Raw genomic sequence first — 24,592 nt, 5'->3', positions numbered from 1 at the left:
GGCTGCGAGCTCCTGCGTCATAATGGGACTGGAGCGCGGTTGTGACGTCACGCCCAATAGCGTCCTTCCCCTCGACTGACTATTCGTGGAAAAATAACCTGCCTTCTGCAGCCAGATCTCACTGGCTGGACACTAAAGGTGTTTTCCTTTCCCAGGGCTTCACCACTGAAATATTACCACATGTCAGCCTGTGGCTGCCTGAGCTGCCAAGGGCAGAATGCAAACCAGCTGCTCACTGCTGCATGTTTTCCTGTGGGGTTTATTTTGCAATGCTTAATATGCCTGAAATCTTCACCCAAAGCTTCATCATAAACACAGTAAAGATATTCCAGATTTTGCTGGAATGAGTGATGGAATGTTATCTAAGTAAACAAATTCTGTGTAACTGCCTTGCCAGAAGCTATGTTAGCTCAAATCACTGATCAGATAGCAGATAATACTCAGATGAATAATATACTCATACTCAGTATCATGCTCAGTATCAGTGCATGTTTAGTGATGAATAAAATTGTCTGTTTACCCCTTAAATTATCGGGTGCCACCAGCAGGTCCAGAATTCCATTCCTCACTCCTATAACTTGAGAATAAAGCCAGTATACTCTCATTTCGATGTAGTTACTGAATAAAGCTTAGGATGCAATCAGCATATGACTCTAAAGCAGCACTATGTGATATTTTTGTTAAAACTGAAAGAAGTAGCATTACTTCTAGTGGAGTACAGAGAAAACACTAATATATATATATATATATATATATATATATATATATATATATATATATATATATATATATATATATATATATATATATATAGTGTGTGTGTGTGTGTGTGTGTGTGTGTGTGTGTGTGTGTGTGTGTGATGCTGCAAATTACCCTGTGATGCCTGAAATAATCATTTAAAAGTTGAAAGTACCAGGTCTCTTTCTACGCACTTGCAAAAGTCAGACTCAAAAGTCAGACTCTTGCTTTTACAGAAATGTTCTTCCTTCCATTTTGTGCAATTACATATTTTCACCAGCGAGGTCTTCAAATGCCCAAATCCTACATACTGCTACACATTCTTATGCTGTTATTGGGTTTAAACCATCTGGACCAAACCTATTTAAGCTATCCTTGGTTCTGCCTTGTAATCCGTGCACTGATAATAGCCATTAAGATCTGGTCATTATGTCAAAACTAATCCACACAACATTGCTTCTCTGAGGTCCATTAGTATGACTTCAGGTGACTTGTGAGAATAAGTCTGCTGGAAAGCCCACACTAGTCAAGTAAAAATTGCACAATTTTTGTGTTTGTTGTATTGATTATGAATTTTGGAGCAAATGTAAAGTTGTTAAGAGGGTAAGAAATGAGTGAACTGGGCTATAGTTTGAGGTGGCTTGGTGCCAAGTAAGAAATGAATAAATTGGGCCATGAACATGGCATTTAATGTTTTAATGTTAGCAATTCCTTCTGCCAAATCATAGTTATTAACAAGCAGCTTGTTGCCACGTCAGAGTAACGAGCTCCACTCACTGGCAGCACAGCCCACAGTTTTCCAGTTCCTTTCACTAAACTCTGAAACGGTCATCACCAGTGACCAACTTTTTTGCTTTTTTTGCAGCAGTTTTATGGCTCAGTCTGATTTGGTCAGACTCTGAAGATGAGACTACGCGTTTGACAAATGGTTTTCGGTTCATTTCTGGTTAACTAGTTTGGGAATTTATGGTAGTCTCATCTTCAAAATCTGACCAAATCAGCTGTCAGTCAAATGTGATTTCAATAGTGCCCATTTTCTGTTTGTGTACAAAGTAAGAAGTAAAAGCATTCAAATGGCTTGAGTGTCTCCTACAGCTGTCAAACCCGGTGCTTAGCAACAGTGTTTTAGCGGAGCGATACAGTGTTGTTACTGTACAAAAACATGATGTTATGGCAAAATAATAGCACAGTCAGAACGCTTCTCAACCAATCAGAGCTAACTGTTGTATAATTGCAGATAATACGCCGATGACACTAGGTTCCATTTACTGGTTTAGATAAAACTATGGCCACAGAATACAGTGCAAATACATATAAAAACAGACAATCTTAGTGTTGTGAATACAAAAAGTACTTGTGAAACAACATGAGCACTATTTTTTTCTTTTACAGATTACAAAGTGTGTGCTTCTGGGGCTAATCACTATCCCTGTTGTACATTTGCCTCAGTGTTTTTGGGGTATACCACCACTGTAGGCTAGCATCAGTGATTGTGTGTTTGAGTAATGCTTTGAGTTTGAACATATGGTGTCCTCATGGCTTATTAGCATTCCTTTAAAGGTAATAATTTGATTGCTGAGATGTAAACAAATTCATTTAGACTGTTTTCTTTGGGTACTGTTTCGCATTAAAATCTCCTTCGTGCACTCATCTGCCATGAATGTATTTGTAAAAATATATTTTGGGCCAAAGCTTTATCTCAAAACTAATTAATGTAAAACAATGCCTCAGGAATCAGGGCTTGCATTATTTTGTATAACATCTTTATGTGATATACTGATCTGACAGTTTCTCTAGAACAGCACATTTAATTTCAAACTACTGTTTTCTAACTAATTATTGGATTATGCAGACATTTTAAAATCCTCCTCTTCAACAACCAAATGTCAGTTTTCCTCACAATAATGTTTCAAAGAAAAGGAAGTGAATATATCCATAAGCCACTGAATTTGGTTTGTTATACTGCTTCTGGTCCCAGATGCAACTACAGAAATTTAAAGCTATGTTGGTATTACAGCAGCATTAACAGTACAAAGTCCTGTGACACAAAAAAACAACATAAAATGGTCCACAATTCTCGTCGATGTGTTTCTAAGTGGAAGAACTACAGTATTGGTTTGAAGAATGCAGTTACACATCACTCAAGTCTGACAGCAAATGCATGACTGCAATGGTTCAAGCTGTATTAGCTGCTGTAGTTAATTTAACATTGTACAGGGTCTAGGAGTTTTGAACTCATTGGGCAGGATTTAAAGAGAATGAGAATGAACCTCTTGTTAGTTTTTTTAGTGCATCAAACATTTAAGAGTCCTGTGGAATTTTAATACCCTGTCACCCCCCCCCCCCCCCCCCCTTCTCATCAGGGACTTTTCATTCCCTAGCCATGAGGGTGCTTAGAAACAATTTGTGAAACAACAAAAAACGAAGTATAGTGCACGTTTCTGGTATGGTCCATTATGTTGAATTCAGTACAAATGAGTGCTGTGAAATCCCAATAAACACCACAATGATACTGCAGAATAGCATACAGGTGCCCCACCCACTTCACTCCAATAGCCTTCAACAGCCCTAAACTTCAACAGCCCTAATCTTCACAGAGCAATGTGACCAGGGCATGTGATGTGTGTCACGTCTGAACACTCCATCAACTGAACCCTGCATGTCTTGTGTGTCCTGGCGAAGAACAACTCCTGGAACACTGTGAGCTATTGTGTGCCTCGCGGAGCTGGCGCCACTGACTCAATCAGCTCACACAGAGAGGGAGACCAAGCTCAGGAGCTCAGAGAGGAAGCAATAACCCTAATCAGAGAGGAAATGATTTTCACTTCCGCCCCAGCACCACACTGTAACACTTTGTGTTGTTGTGGGTTCAATTTATGAGTTTGCCCGGGTTGTGAAGGTGAAAGAGGTGCTGGAGTCAGATGGGCATTTAAGATATGGAAAAATGCAGGCACACTTTACAGGCATTTATTGCATTTAGTGAGGGCTGCAGTGTCCAACCTTGCATAACTTTAACTTAGATAAAAGTTCTGCATCATAGAAAACTGTGGTTGCTTTACATGTGCTTTACATCACTCCCCCTGATGCTTGGCATTGTGCATTTTGATCTTAGGCTTGTGTGTAGCTGCTGAGCTATTAAAACCAAATTTGTGAAGCTCCTAATGCACAATTCTTTTGCTACTGCTTCTTTCAGGGTTAATTTGGAACTCTTTAGTGAGTAAATCAACAGAGGATAGGCACTGTGCATTTCAGCCCTCACTCTATGAGTTTGCGTGGTCTACCACTTCATGGCTAAGCTGTTGCTGCTCTTAGGTGCTTCCATTTAAAAAATAATAGCACTTACAGTTGACAGGGGCAGATCTAGCAGCACAGGAATGTGTCAGAAGCAGAGGTGGCTTCCTATGACAATGTCATGTTTAAAATCATTGAGCTCATCAGTACAACCAATCTATTGTCAGCATTGTGCCAGCAAGAGCCTGCAAGATTGTCTTACATTTTATCCACCTGTTAGCAATGGGAGTGGCTAAAACACCTGAACTCAATTAGGAGGGGTGTCCAGATACTTTTCTCCATATTGTGTATGTACTGCATGATACAATCTATCATGTAACATCTTATATCAGGTATTATTAGGTATATAAGTACCTTTATTTTCATTATTCTTGCACAATTCTTTTCTTCATGTATCCCAGCTTAGAAAGCACCTCACCTAAAAATATGTTTTTTTAAGGTTTCTTTAGTAAATTGGTTCTATATAGAACCAAAAACACTCAAAGGACTCTGATAAAAGGGTTCTTTGCATTTTGATAGGATACTTCATATTGATGGAGAATGTGTTGTATAGGGTTCTATATAGAACCTTTTAAAACTGTTCTATATAGCACCAGAAAGGTTTTATATAGAGCCATGCATAACACATTATCCAACAATCTGAAGAACTATTTCATGGAAATGTTTTTTTGAGAGTTCATGGTTCTATTTAGAAAATGTATTTAGAAATGCACTAAATATCTCTTGAAGAACCATCTTTTTAAGATTGTATGGTCAGAGATCATGGTCAGCCATGATACAGTACCCCTGGATTGTTAAGCAGCTTGCAAAACAGTGGCAACTTAGCAGATCTTGGTATTGAACCCATGACCCTGTGATCAACTCTAATGTGGCACAGATGGAGTTTCATTCACAATGTGTCTAAAATGACATCTGCATTTAGATCAAGGGGAACGTTGTAGTAAATAGGGTTGGGAATTGCGGTGGAAGGCATATATTCAGTGACCATCATAATCAAGCAATGTTTTTTTATGATTTAGTAGTGTAGTAGTAGTGTTCCAAAAGCCAGGTAGTCTAGGTGAGCTACATTTATTTGTTGGTTGTTGCATCATCAAAGACTGTTCCAATCCGAGGCTTCACAAAACAGTCCTATCGAGGAACTGCCATTTTCAGCTGCAGGCTAGCTTTTGGAACACAGGTAGAATGTAATTTCAGGATGTGATCAGACTGTGTCAGTGAGAAGAGGCCTTACTACTACATAGAGAGGGCGTTACCATGCGCAGACCCCTCACCACAAAGGCAAATGCACATCTGTGAATGCAGAATATGGGCCCTAAATTAGTTTTATGGTACATCAAATGGTTCAAATCAAATAGGAACTTAGCATTTCTGTCTCCCTGTTTTTAGGACATCTAAGGCTAACTAGCTACTTCCTTTGCTCAGATGGACAGAGCATTCCAGTCCTGGCAGGACTCCTGTAGTTTTTATGTCATCACTGATGTAAAGGCCAGGGATGAAATGTGGGGAGAGAGAAGGGGTGAGGACCAAAAGGGAGGCAACAAGCCCTCATCCCAGGAGCATCTCCCTTAAAAAGCATGCGATGGCACAGCTGCCCCTGGTTACGTGATTTATCTGCCACCCAATTGGCCGGTTCTCAAACCGTGGGCCAGAAAACCTTAACACACAAAAGAACAGAGAATTTTGTTGAACGTTCTCCCCCTCCTCATTCCCGTAAACCCACATTTGTCTTGTGCCCTCACCTCAGCACAGCACTCAATAGGGGAGCAGAAACCGTTAAATCACCCCAAAAGAAGGGCTCTGCTTTGCTCCTGGCTCCGCTGCTTTGTAAAGGGAGCAGACAGTGTGAAAGGAGCCTGATTAAACTGCTGTAAGCCTGCTTAGAAGGCCACTGAACCGTTTGCAATAAAACACACTGGATTCTAGTTCTCTCTTAAAAGCAGCAACTCTGGCAATAAGACATTCTCTCTCTCAACTTGTTATGAAAGCAAAATAGTTCTGCTGACAAGCCAAAGGAATGTAATGGAATAATTTTTCAGCAAGTTTTTCATGCATCTGGGAAAAAAAGAGGGAGATATAATATATACATATGTACATGCTTAGGCTTTGTCTCAGAGTGCTGCAAAATGTATCTCTGACTTTCAACCAGGCCTGGATAACACTACCCAGTCTCATCTTGAACATAAATTGTAACTATGATAGGGACACTTGGCTATTGTCTAAGAATCTTGGCCTTCACACACAAACACACACACACACACACACACACACACACACACACACACACACACACACCCACACACACACACACACACACACACACACACACACACACACACACACACACACACAAAACTAGCTTTGACCATAACTTTATTTTACATCCATTTCATTTACAAAGCATTTATTTTAACCCTCCCTTGTTTAGTCACAATTCAGAATGACCTGTTTAGTCAGGGGAGGTAATCAATGGATTCTAACTCATTTTTTGCTCTCTTGATCAATGAAAAAATGGAACTGAGGGATATGTTAAGTGATGTAATATGATGTAATCAAGAGCATAGCCCTATCTACTTAAAGTGTTATAACTTATAAATAATGATGTAATCAAATGCAATAGCTTAAGGCCAGTAATTAATTTATATAATGGTACATGTAAGAATGAATAGACCTGCAAAGTCTGATGAAGGATGACATGGCACTTTTAGAAGAAAAAAAAACAACAAGGTGTTTGTCATAGAAGGTCAAGGCTAACTGAAGAAATAAAGTGTATGTAAAAGGTAGGAAATGTTGCAATTATAACAGAACCCAGTGTAGTCAGAGTTGCATGTGATGGTAAGACAGATGATGTTTTTTTTAGTTGTGGCCCTGTGCAATTAACACTTGTATTTGTGAAGCCTTGACCTTCATTAAGAGATGGTACCTGTCTTTGCCATTCTTGGTGTTAATTGTGTTCCGTTTCACATTAGGAGAAGTTTTATTTCTGAATTGAAAGCATGCCGTTTTCCATGACAAGTCTCAACAAACAGACAAATTCTGAAATATTTTCCTATCTAAAATACACATACCGATTCAGTGAAAATGTGCTTTTTTTCAGTAACACATCATACATTTCATTTATATAGAATACATTACATAGTATTTCATCTCAGCTATCAGAATAACCATGTCACCTATGCAATAATAATAAAACCAATTTGTCCTGTGACTTACAGAATTTGAATGAATATACTATCATTCATCATTATTATATCTGCAGTCCACATAGCCTATGAGTGAAAGGCAGAGCAACAACTTGATGTTGTGCAATTCATACTACAAAACGTCGCCCTCTACAGTCTGATAGTAGAGTCTACAAGTGAAAAATTAACATAGGCACACTCTCAAACGTCTCTAGTCATCGGTCCCTGGACCAAAGCCTTGGAACATCCACATGTAGATGTTCTGGAAGAGCAAGAGATTGTCTAAGTGTGGGATGTGTGTGTGTGTGTGTGTGTGTGTGTGTGTGTGTGTGTACGTAGGGTTTGCCTAAGGAAATAGGTGGTTTGGTGTGTGTCTGTGTGTGCATATATGTGATTTTCTCAGGGAAAAGGGTTGTCAGGTGTGTGATTGAAGCTGGCGTCCAGAAACATGGCCAAAGTGCCAAGGGTGGTGATAATAACGAAGAGCCAGAGAAAGAGGCGGTCCACCACAATGGCAATGTACTGCCAGTCATCAGTAATCTGCAAGCACACACACACACACACACACAACTGGATGTTATGTATGATGTGACAGTATATATAGAGGGGTTTGTTTGTCAAATTATTAATCCAGTCAAAACGGCCAAGAAATACAAGTAACTAATTTTTTACTGCCAGAAAAAAAAAATCAGAAAACATATTGAACAGAAAATTAGTAATTAAGGTGTATTGGGTAGTTGCATGTATGAAGTTAGTCTGTTTGAAAGGGAGCATAATGTCAGTGACTCCTTTGGGAACAGCTTTTGTTGGGAGGATACAGCTGGAACTGGTTGGTTTTAAGATGGGAAGGGTAGAAGAATTAAAGTGGTATCAGTTTACACAACAGTAAAGAGGGAACAAAATGAAATCGAGATAGATTTAATATTATACTTGTGGGAAGCTTTTGAGTAAGTTTCTGTTAAACATATGTTCCTGCATACAAAATATTTGAAAAAATAAATGAAAATATTTTTTAAAAAATAAATGAAAACACAAAATGAATCACTTCTTTTGGCTGTTTTGACTGGAAATTAGAAAAGTAAAAGGGTGGTCTGTGACTTTTACACAGTGCCATAAAATGCTGGCCACAGCATGTGAGATGCTGTGTTTTATGGCCTGTGTCTGTGCGTGAACTCACAGTATCATTCACATCTTGTTTTTTCAGTTGTTCAGCCATGTAGGTGATGGCAGCGATGGCGGATTTGAGGTCTGGGGGCAGGATCAGACAGTAGCTGTCACTGTCAAAAAACCTCTGCAGCTGCACTGTGGTATCAGGACGACTGTAAAACACATGCACACACACACACAGAAACACACATACACATTTTAGTTACTGGCGTATATATATTGATGTATTTTATCTTTTAGGTTATATGCAGAACAATATTGTCCACTGCAGAGATACATAATAAACTGGGAAGAGAGGCAAAGTCACAGATGGACAAAAAGACATTTAAGAACAAATATCGACTCAGGCACACACACCCACACACATTCATAGAGGTTACTGTACATACGACTGCAGTGGTATGTCTCCTTGTGTCCCCTCAATGTCATTTGAAATGACACCCTCCCTTGTTCCACCATTTTAAGAATGACGGCGATACATTCCTAATGCAGCACTGAACTTCAAAGTTCATTCATTATGATCATCAGCAAGTGTTGCAATAGGCAGTAAAACCAACTTAGCTCTGTTCATTTGTTTAGTTTAGTAGCTCCTTTTTTAACCCCTTAAACTCTAACGACCTGTCAGCAGGTCAACACTACAGCTTCTCATTGTCACACATACCTGAAACGTCAGTTTCATAGTGGTGATCACAGCTGGTAACGCATGTAATGTGATTACCTTTTCCTAGAAGCGTAGCGTATTGCAATGTAAATTCTTGGAGTCACATTACTGTTACTGACTAAGAAATAAGAATTGCACTATGTGTGTTCCTCACAGCAATATTAGTTACATGTGATATATTTAAAAGACAATTTTCATCTATATATGTTATCAGTGCCTGTCCTCCTACATAATTTGCACGTATGCATGCTATCTGTGACAGGTGACTGCACATCTTTGGATGTGAGCAGCGCAATTCTATTGCCATAAAATTAGCAAGCTGTCTGTTGAAGCATTTAATCCTGCTAATATGGAACTGATGGATTAAGTGCTGAAGAAGAGAGAACCCCAACCTCATTTACACCAGCCAACTTGGTTTATGTTCAGAAACAGCTGTGTAAATTATACATTTTATTTGTACAGATACTATTATTTTGAGGCAGTTGATTTTGAATTTTTTCTGCTGACCAGTTTCCAGGTTTTTGAACTGCATCAGCCTGATTAATAATTTGAATCAGGCATAATGTTTTGCGTAATGTTTTGTTGCTATGTTTGAGGAATAGTAACAGGCCTTTTAGAAGATATTAACTGTAATTGGCTCTTTCTTGCTGAATAAAGTACTAATGACTCCTGGGTTTCTCCTTGTACTTTCTATCTAGTACATATTTGTATGGGTTTTAGAGACTAATACAGAAGTAAACTAATGAATATGAGTTTTGGTAGGTAGTAATAGTTAAAGTTTTCCCAAAGGTTTTTGTTACAGTTTGAGATAAGTTATGTATATGTAATTTGTAATGTATTGCTCAGTAATTCATCCTGAGTAATAAGTAATTAGACTGTGATTAAAGTCTAAGAGTTTAATTTATTGAGGGTTTTGCTTTCAGTGGTCTGCTGGTCACTTTAATTTGAGAGTCCCCTCAATGATTCACAGATGCTTTAAGTTGATTTTCAACATGCTTACAGTAAGATTTATTAATAGATTTGGGTTTTGGGTTAAAGATAAGGTTATTGTCAGGTTCAATCTGTTACATTCAATTTAAAGGCCAGTTGCATAGGATAGATATTTAGTTGAATGTTAGTAAAAGACAAACTGAGCATCTGCAAAGCATCTACAGTGAACGCCCAAAATAAAGTGTAACCTAATAGGTCTCAATTCCAATACTGGGGACACTAAAAACTGCATGTGTTTACATCTTCCTTGCTCTAATGGCTTGTAAAAAAACAGAATAAATGTACAAATAAACATTAAAACAATAAAAACAAGAATGCCTTATAAAAAACCTTGCTGTAAAAAGTAGCATAAAATTATAGAAGACATTTTCTCAAGGAGTTTACTCGTTATTTACAGTACTCATACTGTATTATAAATTTACAATACTATATTTCAAAACACAGGGGTTTTTTGCTTGAATGTGCACCCACAGCGGTTTTCATATGTTATGTAGTAAGATAAGATAAGATAAGATAATCCTTTATTAGTCCCACAGCGGGGAAATTCACAATAGTACATCTTGCCAAGACATAAACAAACACAGCAAATCTAACAGGCCAACTTACTGAATGTTCATGCATAGTATGACAACAGTCATACTATGTTTCACAACAGTATAGTGCAGGTTATCAATCGCATCATGAACTACATGTCAAATTACAATAGTTACTGCACTTACACCAGTCAGTAAAACTACAAAGATATCAATAACTGAATATCCATTAATAAATATTTATTACAGGATGAACTGAAACATAAAACACCATCATGGTTAGAATAACAAAGCCTGTGAAACACATTAAGATATATCTGTAAATTAACAAAATTGCAAAGAAGGCTGGGAAGCTGAGCCACAATCACTATGATACAGCTAATAGCATACATTTTAAACAATATTGATTACATTTGTACTAATGAAGCATTGATTTGCTGAAGGAATTGCTGGATGGAAACTACAAATAGTGAGCTGTCTTGAGGAGAGGTCTGGAAATGGGTAGAATTGCTAACACACTAACATAGAATCTTAATTTATTGTATTAAGGTTTATTTGCATTTATTCTCGTTAGTGTTTTTTCCCAGAGTAAACAGCCACTTCCCAGATAAATATATCTAAACCATAATTTTCACAGCTGGCCTAAAACTTTTGCACTGCACTGTGATAGCGTAATAGTGAATTGATAGGTGAAGAGGCCTGTGTGAAATGGGATGCTGCGATCACATTCTGTGCTCTTCCAAGGACATGTGTTTTCCAACAGAGATTATACGCTGATCACCACACACTCTTAGCAACACATACACATCAATACCTATAAACTCTCTGTTTACATAAATACATGACACATGTCACACGACCACATCCGCTTTAATACTGTGTTAACTGCACGCCTGCCACAGTCCAGGAAGAATGTCCCTCACTAACTACACTAACACCATCTGCACATTGCGTGCCTTACCACACTTCTAGCCTTCACACCTTTACATATACACACACACATACATACAAACTCAAATATACACATACAGACACATGAAAGCGCAAGCACATGTGCACACACTCTCACACATAGTAAAGCAAAGCAGATGCACACAACTTGGCTATAAGACACATTATTTTTAAAGTTCCAAGTCACGCTCCCAACAAAAATGAAATGTCATCACATGTAAACTACTGAAGTAAGAAGAGGGTTTGATTAACGCCTAACTAACCATTTACAGTCAGATTTTCCTTGTGATTTTATATGCATTTATGTACCAACAGTGACACATTTAAACATTTATTATTCCTGAATCTATTAAATTAGTTACTGGATGCATGAGACTCTGGCAGCACTGGGCAGCTCCTTCAGTGACAGGCTGCTCCACCCCAAGTGTGTTAAGGAGTGTGATTGTAGGTCCTTCCTTCTTGCTGCTGTTAGACTGTAAAACCAGCATGGCTCCCAGTAGAACCCCCCCCCCCCCCCCCCCCTGTTAGGCCTCATACACCTACAGCAGAATTCATTACCATTTCCTATGCGCAATGTAAATACTACTCTGTGTGAAACGTGTGAAAACTTGCTTTTCTATTTATAATGCTTATATTGTTAATCCATCACCATTACCACAAGTAATATAATCAAATCTCTATGTGCAATATTTCATGTGCAATTTGGGTAAAATTTCATTACAAATAAATATCATTATTTTGCCTTTTATTTATGATTTTATGTTTATATTATTCATTTTTGTGAACTGAGTTTATGTTAAGGATACAGTCTATATATTTTATCTAATATTTTTTTATCTTTAGTATTATATAATGTCTTTATAGAAACAAGTAACAGACTGTAACCTTGTTAAGTAATTAACAAGAGTAATTAATTTGCTAATGCTCTTCTTTTTATTTCATTTCCTTGCCTTGCTATATGAACTTACCCATCGTGGGACTAATAAAGGATTACCTTATCTCAGTTTATCTTAAATAATTCATAATATTTTTTGGATATTTTTGAGGGGTTAAAAAGAAAACCACATGCTGTGGTTTTGGTCGTGGTAGACAGAGGGTCTGGCACCATTCCTTAGCAGACTTTTATGCTCAGCATCTCAGTGCATGCCATAAACACTTTATTTGGAATCTGTGCATTATAAGTGCAGCTGTTAAACTGGTATAAGAACAAGAGAAACTGAATGAGGAGGAATGCGAGAGAGAGAGAGAGAGAGAGAGATAAAGGATAGAATGCTACAAAGAGGGAAAAACAAAAAGAAAGACAGAGAGAAAAAAGATAGAAATAAGGACAAAAAAACATGAATTTTTGACACCTCACATTATTTTTCAAATGTGACTAAGTGACTTTGAGTCTGTGACAGAGATACAGCAAGACAGAAGGAAAGACAGACAGAGAGACAGTGAGAGAAAGAAAAAGATAGAGATGGAGAGACACTGCTAGAAAAAAAGAGGGAGGAAGATAGGGGCAGATTTGAAGACAGACAAAAAGATAGCAAGAGAGGGAGAAAGAGAGTGACAGATAGAGAGAGAAAGAGAGAAAGAGAGAGAGAGTGCTTTACATAAGTGTGACTATCTAGGGAAAGAAAGAGATTTTTACATGGGGGGCTGTGTAGAGATAGAGATGGAGAGAGAGAGAGAGAGAGAGAGAGAGAGAGAGAGAGAGAGAGAGAGAGAGACTGTTTAGGGGCTGTTTAGGGAGAAATACACTGAAACACATGCGCACGCACAATACTAGCATACAGCTATGAAATACTCACACACACACACTAGTCGCACATACACACACACACACACACACACTACTCACACACACTGTACAACAGTGTGCCTGGAAGTCATTTCACTGTAACAGGAAGGCCAAATTTTACAAAATAAGAGCATGCTCAGCATCACAGAGGGAAAGCATTTCTGGAAATACCCCTTTTGACCTCTTGTAAAGTTAAACAAACAGCAGCTCCTATCATTTTAATCAACCTTTCAGTATTGCTGGCGACAGTGAGGAGCAGCAACTAACCAGCCCCCCCATATTTACATGCCTTCCATACCCATACCTTTATTCACCACCAGCTGATGTGAACTTCCATTCAGCCTCTGACTACCATAGATACTCTCTCTCTTACACACGCACATTCTTTTATTGAAACACATTCACATCATCTCTCTAAACACACGTTTTCACAGAACTGCACGTACATTCTAGGAAAATGACAAGACACAGTGCTGATGGCCATGTAGCCCCCTCATTTCACCACTGTAACACACACTCCCATAGGAAAGCATTGCCTCAGATATTTTTCTAAACTTCTTAAACCACACTTCTCTTCCACCTATCTTTCCAGCTATCCACCCACCCCTCCTCATCTCTGCCTTCTGCTCTGTCCTCGGGTGGATTATCTCTAATGCCCAAACTAAACAGGGGCTTAGGGGTCTGGCGACAGTGGCGGGCGACCAGGCTTAGCTGGGCTGAGATCAAATGCCCTTGGAAGGAGAAAAGAAATGGCCACCAGCGCAGAGCCACATGAGTGTAAGGCCCCAAAGCCACAATCCCTGTTTATGACCTCCGATCACAGTGGGGCAGGACAATGGGTACTTCTAGATTACAGTATGGGGGGCAAATTAAACTGTCAGACAGGCTATTTAGAGAGAAAAAGAGAGAGAGATGAATTAGCACTTTATTTACTTCATACTTTTACAGGCTACATGTTCTTACATGGATATTCTTGAATAAGACCAAATTACCGCCACTTGTATGAGAGTTTACTGTGGGAGTCAAGGAAATGGCATGATATTCAAAGTGCAATCATAAAGCAGTTATGTTCAGAACAGAAGAAATATTCAGCAAAGCATTAACTGTCTGTTAGGGGATCAGAGTGCAACTACCCACAGTTGTACTAATCAAACTATAATGAATGAATAAATGAACAAATTAATGAATTAATGAAATCAAATTTACACCACTGTCTCCTACATTTTTTCCTATATAGTAATTATCAGCCAAGACCTGTTGTATGAAGTTTGCTTCATTAGTTTTGAATTGGAGATACAGGGCTAATGGAAGCTAACAAACAATGGAAGCACTGAGGGAAGGAGCTAGAGGGGGTGTTCAGCAGGCATTCAATATGTTACCAACATGAAGTATATACATGTACAGTGAGACCTTTACATCACATCAAGCATCCAATATGTCAGGATAGGTCTTATTGTATATTTTTATTATTATTTTATATATTATATTTCTAGTTGTATATATGCCTGTAGGTAGTTTTTTTGTCATTTAATCCAATAATGGGATTTATCCTACGTTGATGACAGAAAAAGTGGAAAAACATTATTTATCAGCTTATATATTTACCTCCCCCTCCATGGCATGACCAACTCAGGATTGATCTTTCGGATGAAATATTCTCCCCCGGGCTTGAGGGTGCGGTCCGTATGACCCTGTGGTTGGTCCTCATTAGGCTCCTCATCCACAGGCTCTTCTGGGTGGGGCCTGAACATGCCCAGGTAGGGAGGCAGGAAGTTAATGAACACCTGAGAAATATTGGTAGATAAATAATGGATCCGTTGTGAATTGTTATATGACATATGTTAGGACTGGAGTAGCAAGCAAAGCAGGACCCAACTTTGAAGGACATTGTTCAAAAGCAATGTTCTTTACGCTATATAGAACTATGTTCTACAGGACCTTGATTAAACTATGATTTTTTTTCCCAACAGTATGCACTTGTATTTGATGATATAGTTTTCAAGAGAGCCATGTTTACAGTAAGAATGCTGGCTAACAGTTGTCAAACCCGTCTGTAGGTGTATTGTTAAGCACACCACCCTGCTGGCTGACCTTGCGCACCCAGGTGGGCATGTAATGTGTGCTGGGGGTCCGGTGGTGCAGGTTTAACACCACCACACTAAGGATGACAGAGAACGTCACCAGGATCATAGTGAACATTACATAGTTCACGATAATGGGGATTCCCAGAGATGTCTCAGGGACTTTATCAGCCAGCAGGAGCATGAAGACAGTGAGGGCGATGAGCACAGAGATGGACAGAGTCATCTTCTCTCCTGCAGGGAACAAGAACATGTCATAAAGGACTAGCAATGCTATGTATGCTGTTAAATCTCATGCTATTTTACAGTAAAATAAAAGCTAACTAAAGAATGAACAGTTCTCTTTCAAGCATATGACCGTAATTACAAGATGTACGCTTAAAAGTAAATGTGCCAAAAAAGATTCTTAAAGGTTCTTTCTGGAAACAAAGGTTGTTCTTTTTTAGCATTGTTCAAAAGATTCCATTTGGTACCCTGATATGTCACTGTCCAATACATTCAGGACTGAAGCAAAGTTGACTGAAGGCACTGCAATCTTTTACTATTAGGAAATTCTATCAGAATATTATTCATTTAACAACTCATACCACAGAAATTGGTCCATTCAAGGACCAAACCTGTGACACCACGTGGCCTATGCAAGATTAAGAGCTAGATAGCATAGACTCTAAGAGTACATTCTTATCTATAAAGAGCCCTCTCACCTGCCCCTGGTGGCAGATAGAAGACAAATATAGCCAGAATGCTAATGAGGATGCAGGGCACAATGATGTTGATGATGTAGAAGAGTGGTTTCCTCTCAATGATCAGGTAGAAGGTGATGTCCTCATACATGTCCTCCTGGATATTTTTCCTGGTGGGCTTGTGGCAGATCTGCCACTCTCCATTCTCTGAGTGATCAGGGTCACTGTGTTACTGACTATGTCAATGTGTCAATGCTTAGTCTAATATAATTTATTAAATCACAGAAAGCAGATTTCCCCCATATCAATGATTTTTTCATGTAAATGCTAAATAAAAAAATATATTAATCACATCGAAAGTCGGAAAAACATACAAAAATGTGCATATGCAAATGTAACACATGAAAGGTACTGATATCACTAAAGGTAAAAAGCGGACAGACCAGTAAAAGCATTTTTATCAATGACGATCTCATGAAGCTCATTTCCATCCTCATCCAGCCCATACTGCAGGTCCACCTCTGAGGCATCATATGTATATGAACGAAACACCATGGTGCAATTCTGCCAGTCAAACGGAAAGTATGCCACCTAGAGGATTAGATTAGAAATAATCCTTGCATAACTTTATTCCTAGTTTGTTATTGCTAAACTTGTGTATTGTGAAATACCTTCTTACATTGACTGCATAAACTGCAAAATACCAATAAAGGGTTGTCAGTTGACTTTGTTAATGCTTTTAACAGTAGGCTCCTGTACGAATGTATTATTGATTGCCAAATAATGATCAACATTGGTCATTTGGATTGAGAGATTTATGATCTTTTATGTTTCCTCAAATGGATTTAATTTAGACAGGACTGTACTGAAAAAAACTGACAGCAGCTCCTTTCAACAGCCACACCCCTCACAAACCAAGGTCAACCTTGACCCACTACCAGAGAGTGTGTTAGCTAATATTTAAAAAACACCCCATGCTATAAAATGACTGTAATGCATAGCTTAAATAAAAACGTGTATACAGTGCCTACTTTAGACAAGTGAAACTGAAGAGCCACTCTTTCTCCTTCTTCGGCCACTTGGCTAGTCTAACCTAGCTGATAAATGCCCACATTGCTTAAATCAGAAAGTGCCTATCATAGCGACCTAGTCACAGTGTTATACCTTCACAATTCCCTACCCTGTTCGGGTGATTCTTACTCGCATTAGTCACTAACGCTTACTGATGAGGTTACTGCAATCACTTCCAAAGAAACTCAAGTTGACTTTTATAATTTAATGTGCCAGACAGATTTTAAGTTCAAGTTCTGCCCGAATATAAAATCCTGCTGCTGTGGGGTTCTTCACGCTGCAAGGACTACATCATCGTTAATCACCAAGCAATCTAAAATTCCCATTTGAAATATTACTTCAGCATTACTTTTCAATTCTGGCTTTGGTTAAAGACCATAAAGCCACACATATAAGGATAACTGTGATAGGCTGGATCTCAAATTGCTCCCTAGTCCCTTTGTAGGGAGCCATTTGAGATTCTGACATATTTCAATCAAGTTGCTAGCCCCTTTAAACAAGTGAAATAATCAACATTATTGATCACTATTTAATTTGTGAGAGGATGTTATTTGTCTGTGCTAACAGCTTTAGGTGTACCTCTATTGAGCAGGAGCTGCGGTATATAGCTGGAGGCAGCCAGGAAACAGTGCCATCATTGGTAACCAGCACATTCACATACAGAGCAACATCAAACTGCCCATCATTGCTGCAAATTAGACAAAATATAAGTTACAACATTGCCCATTCTAAAATAAAAAGCATTTAATACAGACCTCTTGCACATTTCTCAGTCCTACATATGCTGCCTTTGACTCATGTGACACTTAACTGTGAACATTCATCATAAACACGGTCATTTATAGGAGCTCTACTGTTTGAATACCTCAGATCACTCGACTTCCTTCCTTGCATAGCTTTGAGTGCATTGAAACAAAGATTGTGCATTCACAGAGCTTAAATAAGAAGCTATGACAGGTGGCAGGTCATGTTTACAGTTGTGTATATAATCCATGTCACAGGTTACAACTTGAGCTTGTACAACTAATTATGAAAACAGTGGCCACTCACTTGTTAATAAGGTATATGTCTGGACGCCACACTTTGGTAGGGGGGATCCGGATAACGTCAATATTGTCGTAGTCCTTCGGATTCCATGATAACCTGTAATCGGACCATGCCTGAAAAGAGAGGAAGCCGAGGGGATTGGTAGATAAGCAAGATTGTTGAAATTGCATTGTGAGTGTTAGAAATGACCCTAAGTGTAGGGCAGCCAAAACATATTCATAATATTTCAGAAGATGCAAGCATGTTCCAGCATTATTCATTTTAAATAACATCTGTCCATTGGTACATTAACCATATCTTCTCTTTTAGAGAATTCTAAATTGCCTAAAATGTCTGGGATTTGACTGCGCTTTCATGTAAACATTTGCTTTTTACAGTCCAGGGCTGCCCTCCTGACTGCAGGGCCCTCATTTTTTAAAACCAAACACACTACCCACTGGCTTCTGTTCTATACCTGTTTTAATGTAGGGAAAGCATTAAAATGATTGTCTGTGTTACCAGCCATACTCTTCAATGCAGCCGACAGAGAAATATGCTGCATTCAAGTGCTTAACAGAAAGTTGTATATAACAAGTTGGTAAGTAGAAAATAAGACTTCAACCTGCTTGTTGACTGTTTGAAAATATTCCCTCCACTGTAAAAAGAAAGCATGGAGATCTGGAGAATATGTATCCATATTGCTTTGCTATATTAAAAAGGACGTAGATCGTATGGTAGATTATTAGGCATATTTTTAACCTTTACAACCAAGCTTACTGGCAAAAAGGGTAAAAGTTATGTCACACTTGGTAAACTCATGTATCCTCTAGTATATCATCATGTATCCAGCTTGGTGACTGTTCAAGTGCAATTTACAAGTGGAAAATTTGTGAATCATCCCAGTTTTCAACACAACTTGAATGCAGAATAAGTGTAAATATGCTGGAATACTGCTTTAAGAAATAGATGCTCACTTTCTCAAGCTTATGACAAAAAACAAAAATGAAAACACTAACAACAAATGGCAGGAGTCACCAATAAACCATTTCATGTATCTTTCTCACACACGCACACACATATAGAATGTCACATCAGAAAGAACACACTAATTAGTTCTCCAGCACTGGAGAGCATGAAGCCTTTGACAAAGCAAAAAGCTCAGAGCTCAAAAGGCTTTGAGCTAAAAAGGCTCTGAGCGAAACAGACATGTAATAATTTCTCTTTATAAAAAAGTGACAAGTGAATTTAGGCACAAAAGAAAACGGAGTGAATCTGTGGAGGAAGATAAACGTAGTGTCTCTCTCACCATGTTCATGTACACATTGGTTGTCATCTCTCCATTCTTCTCGTCCTGCAGGAATGGAGACACACTGACATTAGCATGCCACAGTTAAATCCTTCTTTGTGTGTGCTCCAGTAGAACACTCAGATGAAAGCTAATGGCCTATTCATGGGATGACACTTAGTATCAGTAAAGCTCAGAGTGGTGGCACAGCTAGTGATGGATAAATGTTGTGAAAAAAGTGGGAAAGCACCGTTGGTTTCCCCAGCAGGGGAGCATAAAGGCAGCTGAACTCATTTTGCCCACATATAACATTAATGAGCTATTACTGAGCTGCCAGTTTATTAGGTACTTCTTTTGTTAGATATGTTGTATCCACACTCACTGGTCACTGTATCAGAAACATTAACCACATAGGTGCACTTTGCAAGTATACAATTCCAATTCCTCAGCCATTTTCTCTACCGCTTTCCATTAGTGGAAACAGACCACCATAGGACCCCTGCTGACCAAGTATTTTTTGGGTGGTGGAACATTCTTAACAAAGCAGTGACACTGACATGTTGGTGCAATGGTCGTGGAATGGCACATATCAGGGACAGTGGTGTTGCTGGAGTTTTTACACACCTCAGTGTTACTGCTGTCCATCACCAACTATTAACCGATTGGTTGTCTGATTACCCATCAACATAACTATAAAGTGATTGTAAAATCAAACCAATTACGTTTGGATTTACAATGAGTGGGACCAACATTATGAGAAAAGATGTCACAAGGCCTTCTGTAAAACCTAGAAACATCACTGACTGTGGATGCGAGTTACAAGTCTAACCAGCAGTAGTACCTCAACGCCAGGGCTCTTTACTGAAGGAGTATAAAACTGACACCATCAGTTGATACTATAAAACTGATATAATCTGTTACAGGCTTCAAATAAAACATAGAATGTCTTCTAAAAGCTTACATTTTAGCATCATAGAGGTGTTTCCCTTATTTTTTGATATTGTTGTTCTGAACTGAAGGCCTGGCTCTAGTAGTCATGGTTTGTCACTGCTAGTGAGTGTGTGCACATGTGTGAGAGCAATCTGCAGTTAGACAGATACTGTGCTTAGTAGGTGTGAGCAGAGGAGGTGCCAGGACTAGTCCAGGGTGGACCAAATCTTACTGCCATGATGGGGAGGGTATACAAGCTACAAAAAAAGCGTTAGCGTTTTGCTAAGTGTCTTTACCTTGTATCTCAAAAAACGAAAAAATAAAAAAATAACAAAAATAAGCCATGTCTCTTGTGTGTCTCTTGTTTTGCACACAGGAGCAATGATGACAAAACCAAGTCCTGTTCAGAGCTTTAGAGAGCTGGTAGGCCACAAGGGAGCAACACTTAGCAAACGCCACATAGTTATGGTTATTGGTTAAAGTGGAATTTTGACTGGTCAATGTTAACAACAGAATTTTCACAAAGAGCATTTTAACGATTTAACATTTATTTTAACATTTATTTAGTTTTTTTATTACTAAGTTTTAAATATTGAAAGTAAGTCTGAGCAGTCCCTTTGGGTGGGCCAATGATCGCTGTTCTATGTGTGTGTGTGTGTGTGTGTGGAAATCCTACCAAACTAATGAGCTGTACTAGGGTCATTCCAACTCTGACCATCACTGTCTCGTTCCAGGTCCGAGCAGGTCGCACCTTCAGGTTATAATTCTGAAACAGATCCTGCAGCAGCTTCCGCTCTGCCTCAGAACCTCCTAAAAAAATACGCACAGACTTCAGTTTGGTAGTGAGGAGTGACACATTTGACACATTTTGACACATTTGTGTAGATCAGTGGAGACACTACTAGGAACAGCCATCTCTTAAAAGATTCTCTAATTAGACTGTAGCTGTAGTACAAAAAAGCACTTAATCCAGTATAGTGATAAATGTTGGAAGGAAAGCATGACTTTTGCTTTTTACGGACATGGGTTGGGAATGTTGATGTGACATGATCTTCTCTTTGGGGGCCAAAGCACACTGACTCGACAAACTCCAACAAACCCACATATTGTCTATAGGAATGTGGTTCTTAAACCGGTCCTCTGGGCCCACCAGATGTTCCACATTTTTGCTCTATCCTTTATGTTGACAGCTTTGTTGAAACAAAAATGTGGACCTGTGGCCCTTAGTGGATAAGACTAATAATTTAAACTGTTCTAGAGTGTTCTACTCCATTCACAGCATTCTAAAATGTTTTTTCTTTCACACCATTCTCTTCCTTCACACTGTTCTAGAATGGCGTGAATGGGGAAGAACATTCTAGGAGAAACTGAATGGAAGAGAACATTCTCGAACTGTTCTAGAATGTTCTACTCCATTTGCACCATTTTAGAATGTTCTCTCTCTTTCATACTAGTCTATTCTATTTGCCCAGTTGAACAACATTCTCCTCCATTCATGCTGCTGTAGAATTCTTCGGTATTCACACTGTTCAGGTATGTTCTTCCATTTTACTGGTTCATTAAGCTTATCAGTTCTTTTTTCCAAACTGCCAGCATTAGAATGTTGGGTTCATGTTCTCTGACTGGTCATGGATAAAACTTTCCACGAAAAACCCCAACATTCTGGAACAGTGTGAATAAGAAGAGAACATTCTAGAGTCGCCCAATAATCACACGCAGGTGTCTCATACTTGTGGACAGCAGTGGGGTAGCAGTGTCACCCACTACAACATACCATATACAAGAGTTTATGCAAGAGTTATATACAAGAGTTTCTCAGGATCACGTGCCACCATACATCATTTCTACAGCTTCTATGCCACAGCTGTGTCCTATGTGACGGTCTGTTTACAATCTCTGTATGTCACAAGGCCAAATGTATTGTGGCATTGCCTGCAGTATTACCCTTCTAAACCCTGTGTGGTAAAATCGTCTGCTGTTTTGAGGTCTGTTTACGGTTGACTTTCAGAGGTGATGTAAGCTCACACATTTTGCAAATTAACTGTGATTAGCATACTTGGCTCAGTGCGGTTGTGTAATAGACTACAAAGCTGTGGTGCTGTTTGTTATCCATATGAATCTAATCATCCATGCATTCATTCACAGCAAGCAGTCAGCATCAGAGAAATACATTATAAATATCTATGTTGTAATTGGTTTTATTTTCTAATTGTACTTGACTAAAATGTACACTCCACTTTTTTTACTCTGTTCTATTTTAGCCATTCACATTCACAATTCCTTTTTTTTTGCAAATAACTTAATTCTGTTACGTTGGTTTAGCACCTGGGCTGCTTTGCTGTAGCTCACACCTCTCATGTATCAGCTTTCGAATTTTAATCTAGACCAAAAGATTCCAAGAAAGATTCCAAAATGAAAAAATAGTGCAAACTTCAGTTTCTATGCCGATAGACGGGGGAGATACTAGCAGCTTTTATCGTAGGTCTGTAGAGATCTTCAGGAGTTTTTTGACCTGATACTGTTTTACTTACTCAGTAAGTAAGTTGTTCCTTGCCAGGTTATGCATATTTTTACTTCAATCTTCTTTTCAACGTAATAACAATACTTTTGCTTGAGTATTATGGGATACTAACAATGTGCAAGGCACACTCGATAAACTCAAGCATATGACGTCACAAAGCCATCAGCCTTACCTGTCAGAGATAGCATGCTACAGCAGCACAGAAGCCAAAGCAGACGTGTCATCCTCAGCTCCATCCTACTGGTCAGCTTCATTCCACACACTGGCCCCTTTACCAGACACAGAACGTCACATACATACATAGTCTTAGACTCTCTGTCATTCACACACACAAGCCAGTTGTTTGTCCTTGTTCCTCTCCTTAAAAGTTTATATATATTAGATTCCAGTTGGATTAGCACCACAGAAAACAGGAGGCTCTGTAAATGTGGCTCCTACAACCTATATTAGTCTCTTTCCATCTTCACACCATCATTGCTTTCTTCTCCGAGCTGCGTATCTGTGTGTGGGATAGCCTGTGGGGTAGCTTTTCGTTTGGCAGGGAATTATGGGAATGGTTACACACTCCGAAGCAGTGCTGGCAGGCACCTGTTGGTGGTGAACGTGCGTGTGTGTGTGTGAATGTGTGTAGAGTGAGAGTGTGTTTTAAAATGACAGGGGAATGGATGACAAAGGGGATATTTTGGTTGTGAGAACAAAGCAAAAAGAAGAGCATGAGCATTCCCTCAGGACACATACAACTGCACGTTTGTTTTTATATCTTATAAGGACATAGAGTCACATACGTATGTCTTATTTGTAAGTACTCATATACAATAATAATATGCCTATATATACACGTGTAAGTAACTATATCCCATGTTTCATTCATATGTATGTATATATATATATATATATATATATATATATATATATATATATATATATATATATATATATATATATAGTTGTTGGAAGAAAACCTTGTATTTCCATTTCTGATGTTTTTTAGTTTCTGACATAATTTGAAAATGCCTGTTACCCTTTGCATTGCATGTAAATTTCATGGTGAATAGACTAAAAGAAATGACCCAAAATGACTAGTCAAAAAGTCTGGTTCCATTGACTTACATTAAAAGTAAAGTAGATTTTTTGCTTTTTGTATGTATGTGTAATACAAATGTGTTATATATGGGTTTGTATTTAAAATAATAATAATAATAATAATAATAATAATCTTTATATGTATTGTAGATAAGTATTCAAACAGCTTTGTGCAAAAGTTTCACCCCCAGGTCAAATTATATGTTTTGTTATTTTTCTAAGTGAAAAAATAATGAATACATCCTCTACATAGAACACACTTTTGCGCATTTAATGCACAGTTCCTGTCTATTTGCTAAATTTAACATATTGGGAAGAAATAAGCCATGAAATGCCACAGTTTATATTTTCTGTTCATTTTTGCCATTAATATTTAACCAGGTAAATTAAAATTGTGCACAGTAATCTTAATTAAAAACTAATTTTTATACTCTCAATTTTAAACATGACATGCCAAACTTTTGTTAAAAAAAAAAAAAAAAAAAAAAAAATATATATATATATATATATATATATATATATATATATATATATATATACACATTTTTTTTGGATGGTCCTGAAAATGTACAAAAACAAACACACAGACCTGCACACACAGACAGGATGTAGGCG

At 38.3% G+C, this 24,592-nt stretch overlaps 1 protein-coding gene across 3 annotated transcripts; it reads right to left on the bottom strand.

Moving 5' to 3' along the window:
- Positions 1-6,383: 6,383 nt before the first annotated feature.
- On the bottom strand, positions 6,384-23,427 carry chrnb1l (cholinergic receptor, nicotinic, beta 1 (muscle) like). Of its 3 annotated transcripts, XM_017710243.1 has the most exons (12): positions 23,336-23,427; positions 23,067-23,163; positions 21,050-21,183; positions 19,465-19,509; positions 18,183-18,292; positions 17,712-17,820; positions 16,505-16,652; positions 16,083-16,268; positions 15,389-15,612; positions 14,903-15,081; positions 8,387-8,528; positions 6,384-7,749 (listed from the first exon to the last, which is right to left on the bottom strand). In XM_017710243.1, the coding sequence occupies exons 2-12, from the start codon at positions 23,146-23,148 to the stop codon at positions 7,609-7,611; spliced, it is 1,500 nt and encodes a 499-aa protein (XP_017565732.1). In that variant the 5' UTR covers positions 23,149-23,163; positions 23,336-23,427; the 3' UTR covers positions 6,384-7,608. The 3 variants fall into 3 exon arrangements, with proteins under 3 accessions (XP_017565732.1, XP_017565731.1, XP_017565733.1); XM_017710242.1 differs by having other exon boundaries at positions 23,067-23,407; XM_017710244.1 differs by having other exon boundaries at positions 15,500-15,612; positions 23,067-23,407.
- Positions 23,428-24,592: the final 1,165 nt, after the last annotated feature.

Source organism: Pygocentrus nattereri, chromosome 2 (assembly GCF_015220715.1).
Source record: "Pygocentrus nattereri isolate fPygNat1 chromosome 2, fPygNat1.pri, whole genome shotgun sequence".
Lineage (NCBI taxonomy): Eukaryota > Metazoa > Chordata > Actinopteri > Characiformes > Serrasalmidae > Pygocentrus > Pygocentrus nattereri.
The sequence above is the reverse complement of the archived record's forward strand: the minus strand, read 5'-3'. Positions and strand labels throughout refer to the sequence as shown.